The sequence below is a fragment of the Lucilia cuprina genome, chromosome 4 (assembly GCF_022045245.1).
Source record: "Lucilia cuprina isolate Lc7/37 chromosome 4, ASM2204524v1, whole genome shotgun sequence".
In the NCBI taxonomy this organism is placed as follows: domain Eukaryota; kingdom Metazoa; phylum Arthropoda; class Insecta; order Diptera; family Calliphoridae; genus Lucilia; species Lucilia cuprina.
The window spans coordinates 85,423,806-85,445,608 of record NC_060952.1 but is presented as its reverse complement, the minus strand read 5'-3'; the positions used below and the strand labels follow the sequence as shown (position 1 = coordinate 85,445,608).

General features: G+C 26.0%; 2 protein-coding genes across 7 annotated transcripts in view; one reads left to right on the top strand and one right to left on the bottom strand.

Annotated features, from left to right (window-relative positions):
• The first annotated feature begins 623 nt into the window (after window positions 1-623).
• LOC111680281 (D-aminoacyl-tRNA deacylase) lies at window positions 624-2,634 on the top strand. Its single transcript, XM_023441915.2, has 4 exons — window positions 624-770; window positions 834-924; window positions 1,933-2,168; window positions 2,230-2,634. Exons 1-4 carry the CDS (start codon window positions 728-730, stop codon window positions 2,406-2,408), a joined length of 549 nt encoding a protein of 182 aa, XP_023297683.2. The 5' UTR covers window positions 624-727; the 3' UTR covers window positions 2,409-2,634.
• Window positions 2,635-4,354: 1,720 nt separating this feature from the next.
• The window catches only part of LOC111680285 (microtubule-associated protein Jupiter), a 60,859-nt gene continuing 43,410 nt past the window's right edge, over window positions 4,355-21,803 (bottom strand). Inside the window, exons 3-8 of one of the 6 annotated variants that reach the window (XM_046948620.1) lie at window positions 11,638-11,768; window positions 11,179-11,211; window positions 8,812-9,072; window positions 7,014-7,034; window positions 6,529-6,942; window positions 4,355-4,801 (exon numbers count right to left, since the gene is read on the bottom strand). In XM_046948620.1, the coding sequence (XP_046804576.1) occupies window positions 4,671-4,801; window positions 6,529-6,942; window positions 7,014-7,034; window positions 8,812-9,072; window positions 11,179-11,211; window positions 11,638-11,768 (991 nt within the window). In that variant the 3' untranslated portion in view covers window positions 4,355-4,670. The remainder of the gene's footprint in view (window positions 4,802-6,528; window positions 6,943-7,013; window positions 7,035-8,811; window positions 9,073-11,178; window positions 11,212-11,637; window positions 11,769-21,803) is intronic. The other 5 variants (XM_046948621.1, XM_046948623.1, XM_046948625.1 and 2 more) reach the window with 5 other exon arrangements.

Genomic DNA, 21,803 nt, shown 5'->3' with positions numbered 1-21,803 from the left:
TTTATTGTTTTTGTTAATTGTGTTTTCTCACTTATAACTTGAGTTTAATTGGCCAATTACACTCAGTTAAACTAAGATAATAAGTAACTGTACTGATAACTGAAAAGCACGAAACATACATTAAACCAGGTTTAACCAAAGAATGAAGATTATCTTTATCAGAAAAACTCGCCCTAAATATGCTAATGGGATGTTATTTGGAACACCGGTATTAAGTGATATTTTTTGGTACTTTTTCATTCTACAACTGGTACTTTTGAATCGAAACATGAAATTAATAATAAAGGGACTTTTCGGAATTTTCGTTCGTTCTACAAAGGTACTTTTTGAGGTTTCTATAAAATTTAACCTAGAAACATGAAATTAAGCAAGTAGAGTCCGGAGTAAACATATTATATTTTTTTAACAAATTGTCGCATAATTTCTCACATAACTTTTGTGCTTGCTCTGTTTCGTTGTCATAAATAATATATTTGTTTCCAAAATCCCACATTCTGATCTCCCGGATTCCATTTTTATTTAAAATCGTTGAAAATTTAAATACTAAACGTAGTTGAAAACTTAGCCGGCTTTCTGTTGATTTTAAGTCACGCCGAAATATATAGTGTCATTCGCCGCCGCCGTTAATATTTGTCGGCACAGGGTTCTGTGTTCGAGCGTCGGTGTATTTTTTAAAGAAGTTTTTCTTTATATTTTAAGTTATTTAATTTTTAAAAATATAACATAAATGAAAGCTATTGTGCAACGTGTTACCTCCGCTAAAGTTACAGGTAATATTTTGATATAATTTTATGAAAATATTTTTGTTTTATTTATATTCTTACATTTTCCAGTTGGCGAAGATCTAATAAGTTCTATTGGACGTGGATTATGCGTTTTAGTGGGCATCACTCACAATGACACCGAAAAGGATGTGGAATATTTGTAAGTTTTTATTATGTTAACATATTAATTCTTAAATCTATAAGTAACAACTAAAGTCTGTAGTATGAATTGAATTATAACCATCTCTTTGGAAAAAATGGGGCTTCACTCGTAATGTATTAAATGTTTATACTATCAGATGATAACGCTTAGTTAACAGGTTAGGTTAAGAAGAGTTATCCAATTTCAATCAAATGCCAATGAAATCCACTGAGGTTCTCATTAGAGAAAGCGAAGGTTCAAGAATAGGGTATTATTAAAAACTGTACAATAGAAAGGACTAGGCTTATTCCTCCAAGAAAATGGATTCTGGTTTCGAAAGATGGAAGTTATTACAGGTAGTCAAAAAACTCACTATACTCTCCAGTTAAAGAAAGTACTAATTAGTAAATTACAAGTATTAAACCGTGCTACTAACGGATATAAAGTTCCACAAAGAGTCAATGCATCCGTAAAAGGCAGTGATTTCCATTTACTTCTAATCACCCGGTTGACTCTATTTCGTCTTTTGTCACGAGAGTGCAGCCAATCGTCAGTTTATTGTCCCCTTTGTAAATGAGAAAGTGAACACATTAAAAAGCAAACATAAGTTTGTTGCTGTCATTTCGTAATCTATAGGTTGACGATTGACTTCATCGTTGGAGAAGCACATGTAAAAAAACTAATCACATATGACAGTCGCTGACTAGATTTAACCTAATATTGTAGATTAAATAGGAAGTTTGGGACTGTCCTACCAAAGTGCTAGGTTCCTAAAATAAAAAAACTTCCATAAAGCATTAATTGAAAGTGAATCATTTTTCTTTTAACAGTTAGCGTAATTCAGAATATATAATGTAGTTCCTCAAACGTGCAATGTAGGAAATAGCAATTATCTATCTATCTATCTATCTATCTATCTATCTATCTATCTATCTATCTATCTATCTATCTATCTATCTATCTATCTATCTATCTATCTATCTATCTATCTATCTATCTATCTATATTGTATTTTTTTCTATTTAGATCCCGCAAACTCTTATCACTGCGCTTATTTGAAGATCAAGCCGGTAAACGTTGGCAAAAAAGTGTGCAAGATGAAAAATTCGAAATATTATGCGTCTCACAGTTCACCCTATACCATCGTTTAAAAGGCAATAAACCTGATTTTCATATGGCCATGCAAGGCGAACAGGCACAACAATTATATCAAAAATTTCTTAAACGTTTGGGGCAAATGTATGATGAAACAAAAATTAAAGGTAACCAATGTTAAAATATATTTAAATTGGCTTATTTTTCAATTTTAATTTCCAATTCCAGATGGAAAATTTGGCGCCTATATGCAAGTGCATATACAAAATGATGGTCCTGTAACTATTGAATTGGAATCACCAATTGTAGAGGCAAAAGGAAAAGCTACAAAAAAGGAGAATGCTACAGAAAATCAGACAACGCAGCAGCAGGAGGTAGTTATTAGTGAAAATGGGGATAAATTATAGAGGCTATCTATATATTATTGTTAGCAAATCTTGAATCATCAATTATTCATATTTATATATTAATTTATTTAACAATAATGTGCTTTAGTTTTGTTATTTCCTTAGAATATTGTTGATTTTAGGAGAATTTCTTTTAAAATTTTGTAAAACTGCGCTTAAAATGCATTGTAAATTTATGTTTTTTAGCTATTATAGTTTTTGTTATGAGTATTTATTTATAAAATCATAATTATTTTATAATAAATTTAAATTTATTTAGATTTTTATATAAAAATACTTAAAAAGTAATAAAATCATATAAAAACGTATATTTTGATCATTGTTTTCCATTAAAAGGCCGACTTTTTCGTTTCTACTACTATTTTGCTGCTTTTTTCGCTGCTGACGTTTGCGGAAAAATGGTTTTTAAAAATTTGCCTGAAATACCAGGCGCCCAAAATTTCCAGCAAGTTGATATTATTTTTGAAATTTTTTACAAACAAATTTCTTCACATACTTTGGGGCGCTAATATAAAAAGGAATTAAAGTAAACCCCTAAGGTATGCTTTATAATTCTGGAGTATTTTTAAAGCAATTAAAACAAAGTTGCCATATTTCAGAGATTATGAGGAAAGTGCTACATTTTCTTTATAGGAAATAAAATTACATTTTTTTTTTTTTATTATATAAGAAAATTTTTATTAAACATTTTTTAATTACTGCTTAATTTCCTTTTTTACAATTGAGTGTCGAATTTTTAGGTTTTGTTTTATAAAGTGTATGATAAGTGTTTATTATTAATTTTATGTTTTAATTTTTTTCTCGAAACTCATGGATTACTTAGTTTTTGTTTTAAATTACTAATTAGCAAGAATTACAATTGGTTTTTTTTATTTTTTATAAAAAAAGATAATTTTGAAATGAGCAAAATTATATATTTAAGAAATACATACATAAACTTAAAATTCTGTTTTTAAATTAATTTTTTTTTTACGTAAAAAAAGTTTTTTTTTGTTTGTTTTAAGATTAAATGATGATTATATATTAAGAAATATAATAATTAGATTGATAATTAAAAAAATTATATAAATGTATTACAAAAGACAAAATACAAGCAAAATATATATTTTTTATTTATATTTAAAAAAAATGAATGAATTTTTTAATGTTTTTTTTTTAATGATGATGTTTTGTGAAATTTGTTTAAAATGTGGGGGCGGCGTGGTAAAATGACATAATGAAAATTTTGGTGTCTTTTTTTTAAGAAAACTTTTAATAAAAAATAAAACCTTGGAAAAAAAAAAACAAATTAGGACAAATTGTATTATGAGGATTTTTTTAAATTGAGCAGTTTCTTTACTTTTTTTAAAAAGACAAAAAAGACTTAAAAGGAATTGAATTTTTTTTGGAAAAAATAAACCACATTTTTTTAAATATTGTTTTCGTTTAAAGAAATTTTGCAAAATTTAGTTGTTGTTGTTGTTACCTTAAGTGTTAATATGTTTAGTTTTCTTTAATATTAATAAAAACAATAATAATACAAAGAAAATAATCGAAATTCGTTAGTTGTTGTTAAAAACACTTTCATTTTGTTGTTGTTGTTTTTTTTTTGCAAATTTCTTATTTGATTTTTTTTAGTTGTGTTTTAATATTTAAGCAACATTTTCTAAATATTTGTTTTCTTTTTTTTCGATTTTTTTCTGGTTTCAAAAAAATTATTTAATTTTATGCTTTAAACTGCATAAAACATAATTTTACTGTTTGAATAAATTTTAAGAAAATGTTGCTTTTTTTTCTCTTTTAAAAAAAGTTTTAGTTATTTCGTTTTTTTAATGATAATTTTAGTTTTTTTTAATGCATAATTTTTTTCTGTTTATATATTTTGTTTTTGTTATTTTTGTGACGGTTTGTGTCCTAGCTTAAAATTATTATTTATTACTTTTTTCTGTTGTTGTTTAATTTTTTCGGGTTTTATTATTATTAATCATTTTTCTTTTTTTTAATGCAGCAAATTTATTGTTTTCTTGGAAAATATGTTTCGTTTTGCATATTCTTTAAGTTGTTGTTTTAAAGTTTTAGTTCCATATCATTATTTAGTTGTTGATTGTTTCATCAAATTTTACTGTTGTTGGTCTTTTTTTTTTTGCGGGCGTCATGTTAAGCTCTCTGTTAAAATGTTCATACATTTTATGAATGAATGTTAGTTGTTGTTGTTTAATTTGCTGTCATTTCTTTTTTAAAAGAGAACTCGCTTGCTTTTAACATTGTTACAGTGACATGTATTTACCAAAGACCGGAAGAAAAACCACCGGGTGGAATACGATTTTTGTTGATGACTTGATTGGCACCATTCAAACTGGGTGTATGATTGAAATCATTCGATTTGTAACCTTCACCGGTAACGGGATTGCCATCTGGAAAAGGTAAGAAAATATGAAAATTTATTAATATTAAAAAAAATGTTTCAAAGATTGGTTTTATAATTGTTTTTTTTTTAAGAAATTTGAAAGAATCTGCATGTTTTCTGTACAAGTAAATAAAATCTTGAGTCCTGTTAGTGTTAAGTTAATAAAAGGATACTATGTTCTCAAATACACTAAAATAAAAAAGTATGTAGCCCGTTTTTTCCATAGTGCCTTTAAAAGGATTTTTTGCAGAAGATAGAGTGTATGACTTTTTTTTATATAGAAACAGGAGTGTATACCAGTTTTTTCGTGAAAACTAGTGTTTATAACACTTTTTTCTATAGAAACAAGTGTATTTAACAGCTTTTCTATAGAAAACATGTGATAAAAACAGATTTTTTTATATATAAAGAGTGTATGAGTTTTTTTTATATAGAAACAAGAGTGTATAACAGTTTTTTTAGTGAAAATTAGTGTGTATAACACTTTTTTCTATAGAAACAAGTTTGTTCAACAGTTTTTCTGCAGAAAAATGTTAGTATAACAGTTTTTGTATAGAAAAGAGGGAATATAAGCGGGTTTTCAATAGAAAACCCTGAACAAACCCTATAGATAAGTTTTTTCTATAGAACAAAGTGTGTATAACAGTTTTTATATAGAAATAAGTGTGTATAACAGTTTTTCTATAGAACAAAGTGCGTTTAACAGGTTTTTTTTATAGAAAGGAGAGTGTATGAGTTCTTTATATAGAAACAAGTGTGTAAAACAGTTTTTCAGGAAAAACAAGTGTTTATAACAGTTTTTATATAGAAAAAAACTTTGTATAACAATTCCTGTACAGAAAAATGGAGTATAAACGTTTTTTCTATAGAAAAAAGAATGTAGAGCGGGTTTTCTATAGAAAATAAGTGAAAAAACTTATTTTTTCTATAGATAAGTTTGTATAACTGTTTTTTCTATAGAAACAAGTGTGTATAAGAGTTTTTACATAGAAATAAGTGTTTTATAACATTTTTTTTATAGAAATAAGTGTGTATAACCGTTTTTTCTATAAAACAAAATGCGTTTAAAAGTTTTTTTCTAGAAGGAAGAGTGTATGAGTTTTTTTTATACAGAAACAAGATTGTATAACAGTTTTTTAGTAACAACTAGTGTGTTCATTAGTTTTTCTATAGATAAAAAGATAGAGTAGGTTTTCTATAGAAAAAGTCAATAAAACCGATTTTTATAAGTGTGTATAACAGTTTTTATATAGAAATAGGTGTGTACATCCATTGTTATATAAAAAAAGTTAGTATAACAATTTTTTGTATAGAAAAAGGTGAGCATAACAGTTTTTTTTATAGAAAAAATAAGTAGAATAGTTATTTCTATAGAAGTGAGTATGTATTATAGTTTTTCTATAGAAATAATTGTGTATAACAGTTTTTCTATAGAATACAGTTCGTTTTACAATTTTTAGTGTTTATAACAGTCTTTTCTTTAAAAACAAAATTGTAAAACTTTTTATTCTATAGAAAAGTTTGTTTATAACAGTATTTTTCTATAGAAACTTTTACAGTATCTTTTTAAGAAAGTTGCGATATACCCATTTTTTTCTATAGAAAACAGTGTATATAACAGTTTTTTTATATAAAAAAAACTCTGTTTAATAGTTTTTCTTTTACTGTTATGTAGATCTTTGTATAACAGTTTTTGGGCATTTAGCAACACTAAAAATGTAACAATTTTTTCACCTTTACGACATTTCGGTTTTAAAGGTTTTAAACCGCCCACACCGTCACCATTTAAACCCATACCCGTTATAGGATTACGAGCAGCTGCAGCAGCAGATGCAGAAGCTCTAGACATTTTTTTAACATCCAAACACTGAACTAACGACTCTTGAGGGTTACACGAAGAGTTAGTAGTTAAGGAATATGGTTCATGGGAATTACAAGCTGAAGTTTTTACAGTTTGGCAAGACTTGATATCACCAGCACCATTATCACCACCACTACGAGAAGAATCTTGAGGTGTTAATGAATTTGTTTTATCGATTTTATCTAAATCATTGCGAAACTCCTGACACTTGTTATTAATTGGCTTAACATTTTCGTCCATTTCTAAATGGTGCTGGGAGTCGATGTCATTACGGGGAGTTGTTGGATCTGTTTTAGTTTAAAAAATTCAGTTTGTTTTTGGGAGCTAAGTTTAAGATATACATGAAAATTTTACTTACTACTCATTTTGCGTAGATAAACTTGAGTTATTTGCAAAATTGGCAAAAGAAAGATGGCAGCGTGCGAGATTTAAAAATGTATTAAACGAAATATAGAGATAATAAAGCGTGTTAGAAGCACAAAAAAGCAGAAAAAGAAATTATTTTTTTTTAATATTTTATTTATAATTGTTTTGAAATATTTTGTTTAATAGATTTGAAACTAAATGAAAATGTAAAGTGATTTTGGTAAAAAAAAAAAACTTAAGTAATATTTTAACAAAAGTTTAATAAATGAAACCAAAGAGATCTTAAATGATGATGTCTGAGAAGAGATACTAGATGATGATGACTGAGAATTTCTTTTTTAATTTTAGTTCTGTTTTAAATTAAAACATAAGGAAACAGTAGAATAAAATTTTAACAAAATCCCAAAGGATCTCTCTTAAAAGGTCACATGAACTTAAACTTTAAGTTTCCATTATTAAGTAATGGATTAGGGACCATATTACGTTGTTTATAGGGTTCTATAGTTGAAACGAAAAGTCGACTTTTTGACTTTTTGCATTTTATGAAAAGTCGACTTTTCGACTTTTTGCATTTTATGAAAAGTCGACTTTTCGACTTTTTGCATTTAGTTAAAAGTGGATTTTTCGACATTTCGACTTTTTTCATTTAATTAAAAGTCGATTTTTCGACTTTAAATATTTTATAAATAGTCGACTTTTTCCGACTTTTTCCGAAGCCAGAAGCGCAAATTAATAATGTTGCCATTTAACATTATATTATTATTCATTATTATTAATAAAAAAATTTATTTATATTTTTCCTATTTGTTGCAATTTTTTGAGTTTTTTCGACTTCTTTCTATTTTCGACTTTTTCCGATTTTTGTCGACTTCTTTCGACTTTTTCCGACTTTTCGACTTTTTACGACTTTTTTCGACTCTTTCCGACTTTTCGACTTTTTTCGACTTTTATTTACAAAGACGACTTTTCGACTTTTTTCATAGACGATAGTCGAGTTATCGAATTTTTTGGAACAAAATAGTCGACTTTGACTTTTCGAAATTTTACGATAAAAAGTCGATTGTTCGATTATTCGAAAGTCGATTTATAGAACCCTAATTGTTTATGAGTACTCAATTAGTTAATTTTGTTTGCTTGTTTAAGCGCCCCATAGAGGTGGTTTAAACTTGAGCAAGAAATACAAAAGTGAAAACAGCTGATGCCATCAATTACTAAAATTTTTACTAAAATAAATATAAAAATTATTTACTTATCAATTAGTAAAAATAAGTTTTCATTAATTTTCATATTATATTTACAATTGTCTTCTTCTTTTTTATAAAAAACATATGTATGTACATTGCTTTGATAACAAACAGTGACGTTTTTGTTGTTTGGTATGGCAATACTTCTACTCAAAAGCATCAAAAGGGATAAACATCAGACTAAATTTATGTTTAGTTTAATTAATCTGATTAATAATTGGCATTTGATTGCCAACTCAGAAACCGGCTCTAAAAGTGTGTTTTCTTTTCTAAAAATAAACAGCGTAATAAATATTTACCCACCCATTAATTTTACAGTTAATAATTTAAATAATTATAGACTACAATCAAAGAAAAACAATTTAAATAAGAAAACAAAACAAAATTTGAAGAATAAATAAACATTTTGAAAAAAAGCACCATTGAAAAAAGAGGCTTGTCTTGAAATATTTAAAGAAAAAAAAGCTCAATTTTAAATCAAAGCTTTACAAAATTAAAAAATTTTTTTAAACTAAATTTAATATTAAACAAAAACATACAACTCACCTGTTTTCGAAAAACCATTCATTTTTAAGTTCTCAGTCGATGATGACACCGATGACGAGGCCGATGATACAGAACCACTTTTACCATTATAATGTCCATTGCCATTACCGTTCATGATCAAGGCTTGAGCTGCTTCATTCTTAGCACCAAATGGAATGTTGCTCTTCATGTGATTTTTGGCAGGAGTAACTGGACGTTCGGGTTCACCGAATAAACGTTGATATGAGTCAACATTCTTTTGAGCGCGGCGAGGTTGATCACCTAATGAAATGGTAAAAGACAGAAAAAAATGTTTGTTGTTGTGTTTGAAGGTGGTTTTTTTTTTGTTGTTGACCAACCAATCAATATTGAACAAACAAACAAAGGGGAAAAGATTTTCAAATTAGTAAATTTTTATAAAATTTTAATTAAATTTAAACATGAAACAATAATGTCCTTAATCATAATCAAATTTTTATTTTATAAAAGGTTTTTTAAACAATTTATCTATTTAAGTTTGAATTTATAAGGGCCAATCTTTAGGTGAAGGATTATAATTATTTTTTTATTATTATTCTTTTTAATTTAAATTAAAAATTTAAATAGTGGTAATTCCGTTCAAATTGTTGAAATTATTTTCTAAAATGCATGTGCGATTCCAATCTTTATTAGCGGCTACGTTTAAGCTGGCTTAGCTTTTGAGCCGAAAGAAGTCAGCAGCGGCGCGGCTTGCAAAATATTACAGGCGGCCAGCCGCCGACGATTTAAGCCATCTCGGCTTGTATCTCTGCTTCACAATGTATTTTTTTATTTTGAATTTAAGTTTTCATTAATTTTCATATTACATTTACAATTGTCTTCTTCTTTTTTTATAAAACATGCATTGTTTTGATAGCAAACAGTGACGTTTTCTAATGTTTTATATGGCAACACTGCGATGTTTAATCTTGTACTCAAAAACATCAAAGGGGATTAACATCAGAATCAATTTAATATTAGATTAACTAAACTGATTATTAATTGGCATTTGATCGCCAACTCAAAAACTCTCCCTAAACCTTTTATAAAGTAAAAATTTCCTTATGAATATGGGAGTAATTATTTAAAATTAAGGTTAAAATTAACATTTGTGTAAAAAGTGTTGAAAAAAATTGTGTAAAAAGTAAACAAAATTGTTTAACAAGTGTAATGTGTAGTTGTATTTTTTTTTAAATTTATATTTGTAGTCCTTTCCTTTAAAGAAAATTATAAATTTATTAGCTTTTTTATAAACTTTTATCAAAGGTTTACAGAAAATTTTTTTACAAACACTATTTCTTATAAAACTTTGATAAATTGTCATAAATAAGTATTTACAATATAATTTTTGTGAAATTTTACTACTTCCTAACATGATCAGATCAATATCTAGAAATCAAGGATTTTATGAGGAATAATTTATAGATATTTTACAACATAGGGATTATAAGCCAATAGCATATTTGTTGTAAAACTTTTTAGCTCAATTTTTTATTAATATTTATAGTTTTCAAAAAAAAAAAAAAAAAAAAAACGAAGAAGAAATACAATACAGACTTTTTCTAAAAATAATTACTTTTTTCACACTTGTTTTATATTCGTTTAAAACCAAAAACTAACTTTTCTAAATCTATTAAACTTTTCTTTATTTATAAAACTTTACAACACTATTTTGTACATTTTGGCTTATGTGGCAACTCTTTGAACTTATTGACATGTAGCAGTGTTGTCAAAATGCAATGTTATTAAAATTATGAACTAAAAGCGGATAACAATAGTTTTAATAAGTGTTGAACTCGTCTTGTATAGAAATTTTACTGACTAATGTCTAGCTTTTATATTTAACTCCTTTTTATCGTTATATTGTCTTTAGAAATTCCTTTTTGTTTTATATTTATCTACATTGGAAAAGCACTTAAGCCATCTAGCTTGTGTAAATTTAGTAAATTATTTTTATTAAATGCAGGATTTTTTTAATAAAAACATTTAACAACAATTATTATATTATAAAAGTGAGGTTAGGCTTAGCAAAGGTGTAACATTTGGGAATTTAAACAAAATAAAAATTGTTTCAAAATTGTTCAAGTGCTTGTTAGGAAAAACATAAAAAACAGTGTGTTTCTTGATCTTTTTCGGCTGGTATTGCAACAGTAGTTTAGGAATGGCAAGAAATTAAGGAAGATTATTTTCCAAAATCCCCAAATCCCCAAGTGCTTAAAAAACCAAAAGTAGTATATTTAAGCAAACAGATAAATTTTGGTAGAAAAAAATTATTAGAAAAACAATAGAAAGAAACAAAAGGGTTTTGGTTAAAAAAAAGAAAAATTAAAAAAAAAATTAACATTTTTTATAGTTAACCATTAACAATACCAATGAAATAGAATCTGTGAGCTCCTTGTCGTACTGCAGAGATTTTTTTGGACAATATTTATTATTATTTTTTTTTATCAAAATCCATCAAAAACAGAAGAAACAATTATATAGAGTATTTTTTTGTAAAAAAAGGAAAAAAGAAAGAAAAAGAAAGAAAAAGAAAAAAATAAATATATATTTTTTTAATACAATCTAGAACATAAAGCTAAATAAAGAAAAAAGGATTTTCTCCAAAAAAAAAAAAAAAAAAAGCATTAAATGTATTTACACAAAGATTTTTCAAATCTTTTAAAGTTCTTTTTAATGAATTTGTTTTACAAAAAATGAAAGCCATGTTGATAATATATATTTAAGCAATAGCTTTAGAAAATTTAAAGGATATTTTTTTTACATAAATAAAATTTAATTATATTTTTAGAAAATTTATAATAGAAATAAAAAAAGAAATAAACTTACCGTTATTTTTAATGCTATCTTTCTCGCATGAGAAAATATTTGATTGCATGTGATTTTTAACCGAACGTGGTGTTTGTGGTAAATCACCACCGAAAATGTCACTGGTGCCACCACCTGGAGGTCTCAAAACCCTGTAATTATAAAAACATATAAGAAAAAAGTTAGAAAAATTACTTTATGTAGTTTTCTTTATAAAATACAAGTTTCTACAAGAACAAAAAAAAAAAAACTCATTAATTTTCAAACCAAATCAAAAACCATGAAATTTATTTTTTTCTTCTCTTGTCTTGTAAAAATATACAATTAGAAAAGCTAATTTACTTATGTTTTATGTAAAAGTTTAGAATGAAATGTTTAAATTATCTTAATGCAACGTTGCACATAAAATTCTAGAAAAAAATTAATGTGTTCTTCTAGAACATTTAATGAGTTAAATGAAGGAAAAGGTTTTTACTTCTTTACTTTATATTTAGGAGTGTAAAAAACCTGTTAAAATTAGCAAATAAGAATTAGTGAGATAATTGTTATGGTTAAAAAAAAATAACAGATGATTTTATTTAAAGAGATAATAAAAAGGAAAACCTTTGATGTGTTCGTTAAATTTAATCAATGATGAAATGTGTGTAAGCTGCTAATGCTTGAAATTCCTAATAGACATATGGCAAAATTTTCACAGTTGTCAACATTGCTAATTGTCGAATTATCTACCTATCCATCTATCTATTTATCTATCTATCTATCTATCTATCTATCTATCTATCTATCTATCTATCTATCTATCTATCTATCTATCTATCTATCTATCTATCTATCTATCTATCTATCTATCTATCTATCTATCTATCTATCTATCTATCTATCTATCTATCTATCTATCTATCTATCTTTCTATTTATCTATTTATCTATCTATCCGTCTGTCTGTCTTACTGTCTTTTTCACTTCACGTGAAATTTTGAACAGAATACTAAGCTTTTGCAACAAAATTAATATAAATTTATATTCTTAACCCTTGCTTGTTTACATTTCGAAAGTAGCATAAATATAAATCTATTTATTATTTCAAAGTTAAATAACTAATGTACATATTTTTCAAAATGTGTCTGAACCCCAAAAATATTATCATTATTATTATTATGGTTAGTGGCACGCAATCCACACAAAAAGATTCATAGCTGTAGTTAAAAGCAATTATTACAAAAAGTAATCAATACAAAATATTGTGCAAATTGTCTTTACTTCAAAAAAAAAACTTAGTTTTTCATTTTACTGATCAATTTAAATCTATTCAATAAAATACCCCCACACACACACACTACATTGTAAATATGAAGTTTTCAAACAGGCAGCAGTTTTAATGGAATAGACAGAAAAACGACCAGTTAGAGATGCCAGACATCAACTTGGCATCATCAACATCATTTAATATTAACTCTCTTATACCATCTATAATCTTTAAAACTATTTATATTTATTGGGGAATGGACGGACAGCAAACTCCTTCCTTAAACTACAAATGTCTTTTGCTACTTTTATAAAAAAACTTAACTATGTTATATATTTGTTTGTCGACTACCACTGCTGTTTTAACTTCAACACCATTTTATGGTTTTGTCTGACGTTGATGATCATCGGGGAGAGAGACAGAGATCGAGTGAGTATCCTCAGTATGATCTTTATAAAAAGCCTTTAAGCTACATTTGCATTTTTAAGTTAAAAACTTAAAGTTTTTTTAAAAGAATTGAATCTTTTTAGCTTACATTTTTGGTGTTTGGTGTTGAAAAAGGTTATTTAGATAAAATTTGCTAATTTAGAGGGATAATCTGACATAAGAGAATTCTAGAAAGAAGAGTATTTATTATAGATTTCTATAGTTTAAACAAAAAGTAAAGGAAAGTCGACTTTTCGCTTTTGACATAAGGGAACACTAGAAAGAAGAGAATTCTATTTAGGATTTAATAGTTGACTTTTGTTATTTACGAAAAGTCTCCCATAAAAAGTCGCCATAAATTTTAAAGAATTTTTAAAATTTCCCTCGAAGGGAAAAATGTTATCATGAACAATTCATTCATAATAGTTTATTTTGTATGGAACAGCTGTTCAATGTTTACAAAATTCCATTAACAAATTTCACAACAGAAGAACTAAATTGTTTACTTTCCACACTTTTACGACCAATTTTGACTTTTTTTAACCTTTTTATCCAAAAAATCGATTATTCGACTTTTAAAAGATAGTTGGTAGGATAAAATATTGAATTTATAGAAACTTTATTCTTTCCATAATCTATAAAGACAACAATTTTTAACCAAAATTATTGAAAAATTTAACTTAGCAGTCATTTAAAACTCTGCTCTCTTCAATATTGTCTGTACATTTGACATTTCATTTTTGCCACACTCAGCATCAGTAGCAGAGGAGTTTTAAACTTTAATTTTCGTTTGAAAATTGCCCACAAAAATACCCAGAGCAAATTATCTTTCAAATACAGCTGTGTGAGGTGGGTTTTCTTTAATACATTTTGACGGACTTATTGCACAGATGTTTAATATGAGTGCAATTTTTTTTGTTATTTAGCTTTCTTTGCAGCATTTTTTTTTTACTTTAGAAAATAAATTCAATTCAATTGTAATAAAATTTAATGCTGTTTATTATCATTATCAAAAGGATTAGATTTAAAAGACTTTTTTTTAACTTTATGCAGATTAAAAAAAAGTCTTTAAATTAACAATTTTAAATAATATTTATTACTGATATATAGTTTAGACGAGAGCTATTAAAAATGAATTATAATAAAGTTTGAATAACCAAAAAAACATCTGAAAATTCTGTGATTTTGTGTAGTTTCTAGAAAATTCTTGAAATAATATTGAAACAAATTAATAAGAAACTCATATGTTTGTCGCATACAATTTCTAAAAGAGATCTAACCTGTTTTATTATCATGACAATAAAACTCTTTTTTTTTTCTAAAGAATCATAAAACTAAAACTGAAATTGTTCAGTTCAGTTTAAAAAGCATTTAAAAGTAACAATGTTTTTAAAATATGTTTAATGACATTTCCGTTTTGACAGAAAACAAAAAGAATAACCTAAAACAATAACATTAACTAATTTCCATTAAAATCAATTTGCTCTTTTTGAACCCTCTGTCTGACCACGATAACTCATTACAACTTTTCGGTTGTTGTCTTTGTAACAGAGAAATAAAAAAAGAAAAATCATTAATAATAATTTGCCGCTAAATTGCGCGTTTAGTTATATGCCTCACTGAACGTATTAATGAATGTATGTATGTGAAAAACTGCATAGTTGATCTACCTACACTTTAGACAATTAAACTTGTTGATTTCCCACCACTGATTGTTATCGCCATCACTAATTTTAAGTTACAGAGTTGCATGTGCATTGTGTAGTTTTATTCAATGGGGTCCTCTCTCTATTATTTGATTATTTTTGTTTGTGGTTTTTAATTGATTGTATTAAAATAATTTTTGTTTTTTTAATTGTTTATACACATGTAATGATTATTTGCGTTTAGTTTAAACATAATTTAGGTTATTTTTTGTTGGAGTATTTTGTAAAATTAATACGAGATGAGAAGTAAACGATAAGATATATTTTTAGTTTAAGGTTTTAAGCTAGTAAAAAGCAATATAATACTAAAATATAATAAACAATTAGTAGAATAAATTTAGGACATAGCTGTCGTCATTAAACTGCTCAGGGTTTTTTATACAAATTGTTAGTTAAACAAAAGCTAGTTTTGTAAAAGTTGGTAAAATGAACAATTATTACTTAAATAATCAATTAGAGAATTTGACAGATGTAATTGTTTGCTAAATTGTCAAATTAACATTTCATACATTTTTCAACACAAATTTATACAAAGTTAACACCTAGAGATGGAAAGCAATAGAAAAACAAGTAAGACTGACCATATAATACCTTACACCTTTTGCAAAAATATAATGTGATTTAGTTGCCATAAGTTGAATTGGACCTTGCCTCAGATATACATACTTGAGCCGTTTATTGTTGAATAAAATTGTGGACATTTAAGTGAAATTTTGATAGGGATTTTTCATAGGGGCTAGGGTCATATGAGGACCTATCATTATGGAATTCGTGAGGGTTATTAAGTCTATCGAGATATGAGTATATTAAACATAATTATGAACTTAAAAACCCTATTCGGGGGTTCAGCTATATGGGGGCTAAGTGAAATAATGGACCGATGTTAATCATTTTCAACAGGATTCGTCTACGGTATCATAGACGATCATGTGTCAAATTTCATTAAATTATTTTCAAAATTTGCGACCTGCAGTTTGATTACAAAGTTAAAAAGCTCTATTCGGGGGTTCAGTTGTATGGGGGCCGATGTTAATTATTTAGAATAGGCTTCGTCGTATGTACCATTAAAGATCATGTGCCAAATTTCATTGAATTTACTAGAAAATTGCGACCTGTACTTTGGGGGTTCAGTTGTTTGGGGGCTAGGTGAAATAATGGACCGATCTTAACCATTTTCATCTTGATCTTTTTCTGGGACCAAATTTCATGAACCAAATTTCATTGAATTATCTTCAAAATTGCGACCTGTAGTAGGACATAGCTAAATCGACTCAGAAAATGATTCAGAGCCGATTGGTATACTTTAAGGTGGGTATATCCTTCCCACTAAAGTGGTTTAGGGTATAACAAACTCTTTCGTGTAAAAATACACACTTGAAGAAACAAATGTAAATTACTATAAGTTAAGAAAACTAAAATTTTCTATAGAAAAGAAATTTCATCAGTCATGTTGCGCTAATACTCAAACAACTTTATCTAATTCTGTAAGTGTAACTAACAAACCATCAAATTAGCAACTAACAGCAAAATTTGTAACAATCCAAATTTCTGTCAAAATACTTGAGAAAAAAAAAAACAAAAATTTTCACAAATGTCTTGTTAAATGTAAACTAAACATGATAAACCGAAAGACCAGGATTAGTAGAAAAAAACATAAATTAATGAGAAACGTTAAATACCATCACATCTTTTGGTCAACAGGTGGTCATAATTTAAGACCAGGCAACAACATAGTTTAGTAATTAAAAAGTATAAAACACTAGTTAAAGATTTACAAGTACAAACGATGAAAAGATATACATATGTATTTCTACAGACTGTCACAATTTGACAGTTAAACATTTTATTTAAAATGAAAATAATTTTCTTTTTTTTAATCGTCAAAAGACATTTTTCTTACTAATTATAACAAGTGTAAATTAAAGGCAATTAATTACAAAAAGAATTACAAAAAGTGAGTAGAAACCAGGGTTAGTTAAACTTTCATTTTTTCCAATCTAATCATTATTTGCCAAACAATTTGACTAAAAGGAGTAATTTATACATTTAACAGATATACATACATATAAACCAAAAGAAAAATTACATTGCAAATGATTTATAAAAAAATAAATAGACAACATTATCATTAACAATCGGCCCACTCTTAAACAAAAAATTATATGTAATATTATTTACAATTCCTTAAAGATAGAAAGAAACCAAACAACAGGCCACAGCGCCATTAAAAATTTAGTTATACTCATCATTAGTAAAAAAATACTTTGTTGTTAAATCAAAACAGTTATAAATAAAATAAACGTAAAATTTTATTAACATTTCTATATACATTTCGAAAAATTGAGAGCAAAAGATAAACTGAAAAACATTAAATTTCAATTAACTAAGGAATAGAAAAAAGAAAACCAAAGCAGGACCCAAAACACACACACATACATATATGGCAACGTTTCTGAATGTAAAGCAGATACTTTTACTACAATCTCTAACAAACTAATTTATCGATTAAAGTAGCGTTATCACGGTTAGAGAGAGAGAGAGGGAGTGTAAGAGAAAGAGCAGCTTATTAAAAATAACAACATAATTGCCTAAAAACACTATAAATTGTTGTCATTTTGAAAAATACTTAAAAAGAGTTTGAAATACATTTGCTATTAATGCAAATGGTTTGAAATCAAATTTTAATCGTTTGCTATCTATTGCATTTTTAATCTTCTCTTGAAAGGGGGAAAATTGTAACAAATGTTTTTAATTGAAAAGGAAAAATGTATTTTTTTAAGTATGCATAAGTATACTTTTTTGGATTGGACTTAAATTAATGGTTTACCAGAAAATTGGCAATTTTTTAAAAAATTGGCAATTTTATAAGTTATTATAAACGATAACAAAAATATTTTTTACGATGAAAAATAACTTCAAGTTTCGCAAGACGTTGTATGTTGAGCCCGATAGAGAGCAAAACCAAACATTCTTGACCTTAAGGTAATGCTACTTTTATCTATCTATCTATCTATCTATCTATCTATCTATCTATCTATCTATCTATCTATCTATCTATCTATCTATCTATCTATCTATCTATCTATCTATCTATCTATCTATCTATCTATCTATCTATCTATCTATATATCTATCTATCTATCTATCTATCTATCTATCTATCTATCTATCTATCTATCTATCTATCTATCTATCTATCTATCTATCTATCTATCTATCTATCTATCTATCTATCTATCTATCTATCTATCTATCTATTTTTACCCATTAAATAACTTAGCAAACATTTTAAATAACACTATTTTATTTTCATAAATAAAAAAACTTAATTTACTTTTATTTTATGACATTTTTAACAACTTTGTAATATTTATAACATTAACACACTATAATAATGTTCATTAAATTTAATGAAATAAATTATTTATATGAAAAAATAGCAATACTAAACACAAAAAAATACCGCTAATTGATTAATAACATTAAATTTATTTTAACAACAGGTTGATGCAATTTTAACAATTTAATATTGCTAAAAATAAATGACTAAAAATTATAAAAGGCAATGACAATTAAAACATGACAATTTACACATCATATTTCTATCAGTGTAATAACAAAACTTCAAAGGATGTCCGGCAATTATGTAGAGAGTAGAAAAAAAAAGAAAACGCTAAAATAAATAAAGGTATGGTAACATGATGATAACAATGTATGTATGTTAGTGAATGAATGAATGATGACGAATTAAGGTAAACAAACATTGTAAATGTCAAAACATTAATTTACAAATAACTTGCTAAAGACATTGTTGCAATTAATTGTATTTCTTATGAAAAGAAAATAACAATTTAATCATAATAATAAAATAAACGGCTATGATTAAAAACAATTTTCATTATATATATTAATAAATTATTGTTGTTGTGAAGAGTTTTTATTTTGTGTTTTAAATAGAAGTTTAATTTGCATTTCTTTGTAAGTAGTATAATTTTTGTTTATGTTTTAAAGATAAATTATACTTTTAACGGTATTTTCTTTAACAATTTCATAACAACAGCAGCAACAAGAAATGTTTAATTACAATATGCATGATGTTTAATGAATGAACAAATGAGAGTAGATGACTTAAATATGTAAGTGAATAAATGAATGTATGATGAAATGCAGCGAATATATGAGGGTAGTTAAACAAATTAAGTAATGAATTTATTATCTACCTGTCTGTATATCTATCTATCTATCTATCTATCTATCTATCTATCTATCTATCTATCTATCTATCTATCTATCTATCTATTTATCTATCTGTCTATCTGTCTATCGACCTATCTATCCACCTATCTATCTATCTATCTATCTATCTATCTATCTATCTATCTATCTATCTATCTATCTATCTATCTATCTATCTATCTATCTATCTATTTATCTATCTATCTATCTATCTATCTATCTATCTATCTATCTATCTATCTATCTATCTATCTATCTATCTATCTATCTATCTATCTATCTATCTATCTATCTATCTATCTATCTATCTACCTGAATTTCCTGAATATTTTACCAATCTTTTTTCACACAGTCCTCGTATAATTTCTATATTTATAATACTGAACATCGTTTGTAATGTAATGCATATCAAAGCACAGATCATGGCTCTGTGCAGTTGTTGTGGAAGTATAATAATACTTAGTTAAGATTATACAGTATGTTGGAATATATAATAGTTATACTCTATGTAATCATAGTTTTTCAACATAAGAAACCTAAAATAAAACAAAAACACAGAAAAATAACAAAAATCTCACATGATATTACACCAAGTTTATTAATAGATGTTAGGGTTTCTTAAAGTCACAATATTTTGTAATTCCTGAGATTCGGTTAATTTTATATAGGACTTCTAGATAATTAAAAAAAATTAATTAAGAAAAGAAACTTAACAATAATTTCTTATAAATAAAGAAAGTCATCAAAGTATTTCATTAAATAAATTGATTCCCAGAAACTCCTATTATTACAACTGTATTTGAAAACCCTTTATAAAGGTAAATAACTTTAGAAAAACAAGAAAACTAAAACTCATGGTAATAGTAAAGACCCTGTAAGCTATATTTAACAAAAACAAAAAATTAAAACAATTTCTTTACATTAATTAAAGAGATTTTTCTTTTGGGCCCTAAACTTCCGTTTAACAAAAAATTTACATATTTTAAAAAAACATTTGTTTCCACTTTTTTTAATTGTTACAAATTTGTTAACAATTAAATTCTTAAAGAAAACGATTAAAATTAGTAATAAAAATTTTATATTAACTGTAAAATTTAATTAAAATTTTTGTATTTTTTTCCTTAAAGCCTTAAGTAAAATTATTTAAATAATAGAGTGCCTATCGCTATTTTTATTTTATGTTTTTTCTTAACTGTTTAATAAATATCTTAGTAAATTATTTATTTGTATTTAATTAAAAATTTAATAGAAGAAAACACAAATTTTTAACGCTTCGTTTCTTTTTCGTTTATTCGTGGCTAATAAGTAACTGGTCATTTACCGTTTTGTGTTATTAAAAGAAAAGAAAGAATTTTTTAAAATGTTTTTATAAAGATTTTATAATTAATTTACAATTTTATAGAGCAATAATAATTGATAAATAAGTTAAAATCACTTAAGCTTGAAATCAAGCTGAAATTAAATGGAGTTATTTATCTGGCAACTACTACTTAGGAAAACAGTGTTGCCAATTAAGCATTTATGTAAACATATTACAAAAAGTTACCAGATGGGTTAATCGCAAATTTTTCTACATTTTGCTAATCTTTTAATGTAAATGCTATTGTAATATGTATTCACATATATAATTATAAACTTATCTTTTAAATTTTACAAAAAGCCGACCAATTTAAAATAAATTAATAAAATTTAAAATTAAATCATAAGTTAAGTGATTTAACTGTGCTAATTTTATTAAAACTACAACTTTATTAATATGCGAAAAAAATCTTATTTCATTTCAATTATGCCGCCAAAGTAGTATTTTTTTCATTATTTAGTACAATTAACTAAATTATGTTGAAAAATTATGTCATGTTTTTCCGCTCAAAACTGACAGATTACATAGTTATTTGTTGTCTATTATCTTATAGTGCAAAAACTTTAAAACATGATAAGCAAAAATATTACTTTGGCAATTTATTTTTTTTGTGTTTTACTTTTTAAAATTTTCCACATTTGACAAATATCGTAGTTGCATGAAATTGTTAATTTTCCCCAGTGAAAAATGGCGGCATCATAAAGATAACAATTTTTATAAATAAATAAAAGAGTGAAAAAAAAAAACTAACTTGCCAAATGATGTGTTAATTTGCAAATTGAAAGTCAAAATAATTTGTTAATTGGCGAGCCGTTTAGCTAAATAATATGGCAGCATAGTTTTTATAGGACTAACACCAAGGCGTATTAAAACAGGCGAGAGTGACTTTTTTATATAAAAGGCAGCTCTGTTGCAAATAACTTTTCTATTGAAAAAAAGTATTTCTCTTCCAGACAACTTCTATAGAAAAAATTGTTCTATTGCAGACTAGAAAAAGTTGCTCTGTTACAGACAACTTTTCTATAGAAAAAGTTGCTCTGTTACAGACAACTTTTCTATAGAAAAAGTTGCTCTGTTACAGACAACTTTTCTATAGAAAAAGTTGCTCTGTTACAGACAACTTTTCTATAGAAAAAGTTGCTCTGTTACAGACAACTTTTCTATGGAAAAAGTGGCTCTGTTACAGACAACTTTTCTATGGAAAAAGTGGCTCT

What these genes read in the sequence shown, in the direction of transcription:
- LOC111680281 (XM_023441915.2), top strand. Translation starts at nt 728, where the DNA reads ATGAAAGCTATTGTGCAACGTGTTACCTCCGCTAAAGTTACAG. An exon ending in TACCTCCGCTAAAGTTACAG is followed by an intron (nt 771 to 833) that starts GTAATATTTTGA and finishes TACATTTTCCAG; the next exon opens with TTGGCGAAGATCTAATAAGT. An exon ending in GAAAAGGATGTGGAATATTT is followed by an intron (nt 925 to 1,932) that starts GTAAGTTTTTAT and finishes TTTTCTATTTAG; the next exon opens with ATCCCGCAAACTCTTATCAC.